The sequence below is a fragment of the Pomacea canaliculata genome, linkage group LG1 (genome assembly GCF_003073045.1).
Source record: "Pomacea canaliculata isolate SZHN2017 linkage group LG1, ASM307304v1, whole genome shotgun sequence".
NCBI classification, from domain to species: Eukaryota; Metazoa; Mollusca; class Gastropoda; order Architaenioglossa; family Ampullariidae; genus Pomacea; species Pomacea canaliculata.
The window spans coordinates 9,905,206-9,913,828 of NC_037590.1; the positions used below are offsets into that span (position 1 = coordinate 9,905,206).

The 8,623-nt window shown below is 39.2% G+C and overlaps 1 protein-coding gene across 1 annotated transcript; it reads left to right on the forward strand.

The window, feature by feature from the left end:
* The first annotated feature begins 255 nt into the window (after positions 1 to 255).
* On the forward strand, positions 256 to 7,647 carry LOC112557378 (nucleolin-like). The gene is given in 17 exon segments (XM_025227230.1): positions 256 to 365; positions 593 to 725; positions 1,818 to 1,899; positions 2,303 to 2,392; positions 2,674 to 2,785; positions 2,935 to 3,056; positions 3,492 to 3,524; positions 3,707 to 3,817; positions 3,982 to 4,099; positions 4,186 to 4,361; positions 5,796 to 5,916; positions 6,114 to 6,266; positions 6,268 to 6,302; positions 6,425 to 6,560; positions 6,702 to 6,814; positions 7,004 to 7,171; positions 7,294 to 7,647. Coding segments are annotated over 17 exon segments (1,878 nt in total). The 3' UTR covers positions 7,359 to 7,647.
* The last annotated feature ends 976 nt before the right edge of the window (positions 7,648 to 8,623 follow it).

Consider the following 8,623-nt stretch of genomic DNA (forward strand, 5'->3'; position numbering starts at 1 on the left):
CATGCTTTCCATATAACACTTGGTGGTGTGTACGAATGGGAAAAGATAATCCTGGTCACGGGATGGCTGGCAATCGGTGGTGAAAGAGAAATGTGCGCTAAACTTTGGCAAATCAGCAGGTCTGGCCGCAGACCCTGCGTAAAAATTGACACGTATTGGGATGATAATTAACTTCTCTTCCGGGGAGAAGTTGCTGTGATGAGGGATAGGTCCTGGCCGCAGGACCAGGTGAGTGGCAAATGGCATATTTGGCGAATGGCTGTTTCCTTGCGTCGGCAAGGAGGCGTTGCCATTCGGGCAAAAGGCGTAGAGGTTGTCAGCAGCAGCCTTGTGCTGGTCTGGGAGCTAGAGGCAGCGCCCATGCTGTAACAGTATACCCAGCAGACTAAGTGCTGACAACTTCTGGTCCCTTCTTGACCCATTGATCCAGACTGCCTGCCTGCCAGCTTGCACTGCTGACTGCTGCGGCCATGGTAAGCTGCGTGTGTGGAAAGTTGGGATCAATAAATAACCATGCCGGTTGTGAATGTTCTCAGCTCAACAGATTTTAGTATAGTTAAAAACCATGCTTTAGTCATCTTTTTTTCAGCAGGAGACATGTTCTGAAACATGTAACAGGCTTACTTGATTATACTCAACAGGGGGGACAGGTTTCTGCGAAAGCCAAGGCACCAGAAATTGTTCAGCCAGAATCCGAAGAGAGTTCCGAAGAATCCAGTGATGAGGTGCTTTTTCAATCTTTTGCTTGCTATTGGATAACTTAAGGTGCCTTGTGTGCTTAAGCGACAAATACTCAAATGCCTGTAAGAAATTATGCTTTAGTAGAATAGTTTCAGTGTGCCACTAAAAGTGTAGAGGCTTATTTAATGATGTTAGACAAGATTGGAGGGTTGTCCGCAGTAATATAGTCTTGTGTACGCTGCAGTTATTGCTGTTGGTCTGTGATGCTTATTGATGACGAGTCAGATGCAAAGATACTGGTGACAATATACGAGGCATTTGTCTGAGACCACATTCTGTAATGAAACTGTTGATTGCACCCTCTTGAAACTAGCTTAAGGCTTATGTGTTCTCCTCCGGATTTTGATGAAATATTGAAAAGGGCCACCGCCAACAACCACTTAGGATTTTGCCCCTGCGGCCTTTCTGGAACTTCAAGGCTTTATCTTTACGCATCTTAGGCGCAAGTGTAAACTCAGTTCTTTTATATGGAACAAACAAACACGACTGACCTATATCCACAAATGTCTGCCACATCCTCAAAATCAAATGGCCAGACAAGATCTTTAATGCAGACCTGTCGGAGGAAACCAACCAAAAAACCTGGCAGCCAAGACATCAAGAAGACGAAGTACGGCTCGATCAGCAACACCTTTCAATATCAGGCCAAAAATTAACAAGACAATGGCTGGAACCCATAGGAGAGGCTCTGGGTTGGGAGATCCTTACAGACCCGTGTCCAAGTGCGTGTAGTTGTGGTTCTATGCTCTACTAGGGAGATTAGAAAAAGAAGACAAATGCATGTGACTACATTATGCTTTAGTTAAAAATAGTTTCAGTGGCTCACTTTAAGTGTAGAGGCTTTTTTGTTTATGATTTTCTGGGACAATGTCAGCCAAGATATGCATTGTGTATGCTGCACAGTTATTGTTGTTGGTCTGTGATGATTTATTGATGACGAGTCAGATGCATAGATACTGGTGACACAATATACGAGGCATTTGTCTGAGACCACATGCAGTTATATATAAATGGTAATTAAAACCTTATTTTGATACATAATCATGGTTATGTTCTCCCTGATTTTAAACTTTTAGGCTCCTGAGCCTGTCAAAGTACCAGCAAAGAGCAAGCCACAACCTGCAAAGCAGCCAGCTGCAAGCGACAGTGACAGTGAAGGCATGCATGTCTTTAATATTTTTTAAAAATTAGCTTAATTGATCATGATTCCAGTTTTCAAAAGTATTATTTGTAGTAGTTTAAATTATGTTTTGCTGGCCTGTAATGAGGAATTTTTTCCTATATTTTATACTGCTGAAATAAGGAACTTGACTGAGACCACAGTACTCTAGAAAACCTAAAAGCTACTGCCAAGATGCCAGTAGCTGCCCTAAAAGATAATTTATTGCTTAAGTATAAAAGAGAAATGTAAGTCAGTGATTTTTTTTTTAAAGCTTTAATTTTGAAGGTTACATTGTTTGCAGAAAGTGATGATGACGATGATGAAGATGCAAAACCAGCAGGAAAGCCTCAGCTTGGGAAAAAAGCCCAGGTGAAAAAAGATAGTGATGATGAAGATGAGTCCAAACCTGCAAGAAGGGTAAAACTTCAAAAGCTGCACCAGCTAAAGAAGCTGAGAGTGAAGAAGAGAGTGACGAGAGCGATGAAGATGGTAAATAGTCTTTCCATAAATATGCTGTGCGTTCCTTTTTTATGGTCAGATATGTACTATACCAGGGCTTCTATTAAGGCTAAATTCTTTGGGGTCCCAGGGACCCCTTCAGATTTTTAAGGGGTCACTGTTCTTTGCCCAAATTTGAAGGGGACCCCATTGACGTAAATTGAAGGGGTCCTCCAAACTTTTAATGCGTACTGTACGCAATTTTTTGCGTAAGCAGAAGCACTGCTATACAATGTAAATACGACATCTGAAAAAAATTATTTTTCTTTCAGCTGAACCTGTGGTTTTTATAACCAATGCAAAGAAACTTGAAGATGGAGCTGTAAAAAAATTTCTGAAGAAGAAAGGATTAGCAGTGAAGGAAATCCGTCGCTTGGATAAAAAGTAAGTGCATAAGTATATGATTGTGCCTTATTACAGAGTATGTGTGAGGTCAATTGGTAAAACTACTTGCATAAGACTACTTGTCACACAGCTTAGTATGCATTCACTTTTCAGTAGTTAATTCTCAATATTTGTACTCCTGGTTTTAGGACAATTGCTGTTGACCTACTTCAAACTGGTGATGTATCCAAAGCTGTGGCATTGTCTGGTCAAGCTCTAGGAGGACAGGTCTTGGAAATCCAGTCTTCTCTAGAAAGTCCAAAAAGTGATGGTATGTGAGATCGTTCCCTGTAGGAACATGTGTGACTAACTTATGCTTTTGTGGACCGCTTAAAAGATTTATATTTTTTGAACAATGTCAGCCAAGAAAAAGGCTTGTCTTTGTAGGTCTAGTCTATTGTGTACGCTGCACAGTTGTTGCTGTTGGTCTGTGATGATTTATTGATGACGAGTCAGATGCATAGATACTGGTGACACAATATACGAGGCATTTATCTGAGACCACATGTTCTTCATAAGTTCTAGAATCGACAGCATCCAATTTTGCAAAATTAAAATGATATAAGCTTTAATAAGCCTTTGCTTAAAAAAATAGTGTCTATGTAAATGCTTGGCATTCTTGATCAGTGATACTATATTTTTTTAAATAGAACATTATGGAGTGGTCAACTAAATGTTTTCTTTCTTTTCTTTTTTTTTTTTTTAGTGAAAAAGGCGACAAAAAGACCAGCCTCAGACGGTATGACATTTTGTATATAATGTACTTGAACTTTTGGATTATTTTGGTAATCTCCGAAAGTAACAGGGTATATCAAGAAATGATAATGAGTTTGCTATTGGATCATGAACAAGAAATTGCAAAATGTACATGCCTTGGTAGGATTGTTTGATCACTTAGTGTGTCGTTGATTTGTTTTATAGATGAGGATGAGGACGATGACGAAGATGAAGATGAGGATGAAGATGATGACAGTGAGAGTCCTGCCAAAAAAGTTGGGAATGAGGCCAAAAAGCAAAAACTTGAATCTTCAAGTATGTATAATGACGAAGTGAAAAGTTTGATTTTGTACTGCTCCTGAATTGCAATGTTTAACTGATTGGTGCTAAAAAAGTAAACCATTTTAATTATTTAAATTTAAGATTTTGATGTCGTGTCGTGTGCACAAATTTAAGGCACCTCATTGTTTAATCTGCAGGTGTTTTCACAGCATTTATTGGAGGCTTGAAGGCTGAGACAACAGATGCAACGGTTAAAAAGTTTTTGAAAAAAAATGGTGTTCAAGCTAAAGAAGTTCGCAAACCAGCAAACAAAAGGTAAAAACAGTACGTTTCTTAAAGGTTTTGTAATGGGTGAGTAAATCTAATGTTATTTTATGTAACTTAAACTTTTTGTTTTGTAGGTTTGGGTATGTGGATGTTGAGACGCGGGAAGACTTAGAAGCAGTGGTAGCACTTTCTGGTGAAACGCTTGAGGGGGAAGTACTCCGCATAGAAGAAGCCAAGCCTAAGGGTTCCAGTCCAGACAAAAGCAAGCAAAGTGGTGATCAGACACCTAGTTGGCAGCGAAAAAGTTCAGGTAAATACTCATCATGACACTGTGAAATGAGTACAGAGAAATTCTTGAATTTGATTGTCAAGATAATTTAATATAATGTAACATTAATCCAATTGCACTAGAATCTACATCACAACAGAGTTGGGTACACCCGAGTGGTTTGTTAAAGGATGATAATAGTATTTTTATGGAGCTAGCAAAATTTTAATGGAAATTGCATCAAACATTTCTGTATCAGTCTTGGCTGATGCGGTTCAATTTAGTGTCAAATAGATTAGCCATCAACTGTCTCCAACAATCATTGAGCCATTGCTACTTTAAAATAAAAATAAACTACTGAGGACTAGTTTGGACTTCTTTGACTTCTTAGTGTTATATTCCCTGAAAAAACTGTTAACCATCCAACTATACTGGTCCCTAAGTTTTGTAACTTTGGTGAAAACCGAAATACAGTTTGATGGACAAATGTTATGCAGCAGTTCATTAGTTATGATGTGTAACTTGCCCTTACCTCAGTTTCCCTGCTCAGATCAGTTTTTAATGTGTACTCAAGCCTACATCTGCTATTGATGTTTTCCCTAAACCAAAATATACATTTACAAATAAAACTAGCTCTTAATACTGTAATAATAAACGAAATGTTAAATATCCCAGCCATAGTTTAAATTAAATAACAAGGCACAACTACTTTATTCTATGTTTGTTGGCAATGATGACTGGAACTTGCCCTCTCTGAACTCAATAACCCTGCTGAGATCAGTTTCCAATGTGTACTCAAGTTCTGAGCCGGCAAACTAGCTGTGCAAAGTTTTTTTTTATAAGACTAAAATTTTGGGAAGAATACTATGTGATATATTCACATTTTAGCAATGGAGGGGAGATTGGTTGTCCCTATCCAAAATATACACTTACTAAATAAACACTAGCTAATGAAATAATGGACCAAATGTGAAATATCCCGGCCATAGCTTAGTAAGCAAGGAACTACTATCATTTAGTCAAAGAAAGTTAGGTTAACCAAATACCAAAAAAAAAAACACCTGAAATATGTAAGTTCATCTAAAAACAACTAATAAAGTTTAAATTGCTTAAATGCTTAAATTGTTTAAGCTCTTAATACTGTAATAATAAACAGAATATTAAATATCCCAGCCATAGTTTAAATTAAATAAGCAAGGCACAACTACCATTTATGCTAATAATCATGTTGTTTGGCAATGATGACTGGAACTTGCCCTCTCTGAACTCAATATCCCTGCTGAGATCAGTTTCCAATGTGTACTCAAGTTCTGAGCTGACAAACTGCTTTGTGAATTTTTTTTTACTACAATTTTGTGAAGAATCCTATATATATATATTCACGACTTAGCAATGGACAGGAGCAAGTTTAAAGTATGTTTGTATACATTTATTGAGATTGTAAAAAGATTAACAATGTCTTTTTGGTTTTAACAGATGATGACTGCACACTTTTTGTAAAAAACATTCCAAGCAGTGTTGATGAAGATCAGCTCCGTGAGTTTTTCAGTGAGGCCACAGAAGTTAGATTGCCTCAGAAAGATGGCAGTCATAAAGGGTAGGCATAAGATTTTTTCTTGGTATTGCCAGCAGTAGTAATTTCTAGTCACCAAAAAGCCATGTCATTTTGGATGATTACAATGCTGCTTTAATTAGACCAGTAACTGCTGCTTTAGATAGACCAATAATTGCTGAAAAGTTTGCCATTTTTTTAAATATAGATATAGCATCCATGTGTTTTTCCATGTGTTTTAGGTTTGCATACATTGTGTTTGCTGATTCGGAGACAGCTGATTCGGTCTTGTCAGACAAGCAGGGGGCTGACCTTGAAGGCAATGCATTGTATTTAGACCGCACAGGATCCAAGAGTTCATTCACACCCCGTGACAGGCAGAGTAGAGACAGCTATTGGAGGGAGAGGAGATGGTGCTCGCAAACCTTCAGGTAGGTTTCAGTAACAAGTTAAGCAAAAATCCATATTTTTTTCTATCAAATTAATTGGGACAAATGTATTGCATAACTATGGTGAACTGTTTCTTTCAAGTCCATTATATTGTATTTTACAGGAGAACGTGGTGAGAGCTCTGTGCTATTTGTGAAGAACTTAAGCTACAATGTTGATGAAGAGGCCCTCAAGGATGCATTTCCAGATGCAGTTGGAGCACGTGTGGCTAGGTTTCCTGATACTGGAAAGCATAGAGGGTAAGGTTTCTGTGGACTAGTGACGAATCTTGACTAATGCCTTAGTGTTCACCTGTTCAGGAAATTGTGTTCAGTTACTTTGTCCCGTAAGTACCATTATTTTTCTTCCGGAATCGTTAATAAAAAATGTACCTGTTGCAGGTTTGGGTTTGTGGACTTCAGCAGTCCCCAGGCTGCAGCTAAGGCATTCGATGAAAAACAAAGCTCAGAGATTGATGGTAGACAGATCCTACTTGACTTCTCATCACCACAAGGTACATACACTAAAGGTTTCTTTAAATATTCAGCTTTTAATTGTTGTAACGATGAGCAAGTGCTTAATTGGATTGGTGGAAAATATTAAGCTATTATCCCTTTCAAAGAAAACACCTACATTGGCTGCTTCTGTAGAATTTAAGCATCTCAGAAGTGCAGATCACACATTTATTTACATTTTTTAACAGGAGGTGGCAGAGGAGGTGGCCGTGGCGGCCGAGGTGGTTATGGAGACCGAAGGGGAGGAGGAGGAGGATTTGGCGGGCGTGGTGGTGGTCGGGGACGTGGCGGTCGTGGAGGCTTTAACGACCGAGGAGGAAGAGGTGGCCGCGGTGGCTTCAGAGGTGGCCGTGGAGGTACATATCTTTTCTTGGATATGTTCCCTGTTATTTTAAAAAAGAATTGACCTACTGTGAGGTGAGCTAGTTTTGCTTTGGAAAGATGTCTTTACAAATGTCTTGTTTTTCTGTATTTTTAGGTGGCGGCGGCTATGGTGAACCACAGAATAAGAAAAAGAGATTCAATGACTCGGACAGCGATTGAAGAAGTGCTACCAGAGAAAAAGAGAATGTGTAGAGCATGACAAATGGAAGATGTAAGAGTGTATGTAGATGGGTGTTTTATGTATGCATGCATAATTTTAGTTTGAAGGTTTTAAGTTTGACTGCTAATAATAGTGGTTAGGCAGCGAGAAAAACGTGGTATTGTAATATGTTGTATGAACAATTTGTGCCATTTCCGTCGAGCACAAAAGGGCTGGAGTTCAAGTTCTTGCTTTGGCTGCTGTTGTCGTTAATATTTTCTTGTCAAAATAAAAGTTTGTAAAAACATTTATGTGCAAACATTCTGTCTGTATGCATGGTTACTCAAATCGATAGCATACAAAATCCTGTTATACGACAGAAATTTAAGCACACGTCGCGACTGCAACTGGACTTAGCCAGAAAGCTTGCAAATATGATTACTAACTGGCATAAACATGTAGTAGTTATAAATTGCAAACAAGCAGGATTTTTTTTGTCAGCTTTCACGTCTGTCATGTACTCAAAACGACAGGTATAGGTCAAATGAAAAGCCGATGACCCGTAAGAGACCTAGAAGTAAATGCTTGTTAAAACGCCACTAAAACTTTGACCATTCGCATTTCTAAGGGTGGGTTGCTACGCACGCTAAGAACTATTGCTGTTGCCAATCATTACAATGACTTGAGATGTTAGTCCAGTTTCCAGCACGTCTTATTTCTTGTCAAGTTTCCTCCCCTTTCAAGTGTTCCGAATGAAAAATGTTGACAGAAAACACGAACGCCTGTACCCATTCACGCGGGAAAAATCACTGGCACGAAAAAGTGACCGTACATCTTATAAATTTTTACAGACACCAAAGACTTCGGTTTCATATGCAATCTAAATGATAGTTATCATCAACGCTGCAAGTTATTAATGTTCCTCCCCCCTACCCCCTGCTGTCATCACCCATGAACTAGATATTGCATTCTTTATTCGGTGTTTGCAAATGTGTAAAGCCTTCGCACTATATTTTGGGAGGGCCTCCTATGTGTGGGTCAAGGGGGACACGGGTATCGACGTTGAAAGTCAGCACGAAATGTACCCGAGGGCAGCACTGGGGTCGCGTGTGAGAGAAAACTGCCGGTGATGACCGCGGTGTGCCTTCGATTGATCGCGCTACTTCCAATCTCACTCCCCCTCCACGCCCCCGTAACTGACAGTTTGTGACGCGAGACAGATTGAAGCACACGATAATTAGTGGGTTGCAAAGGACTACGTTAATGAGCTAGGCGGCTAAAAATA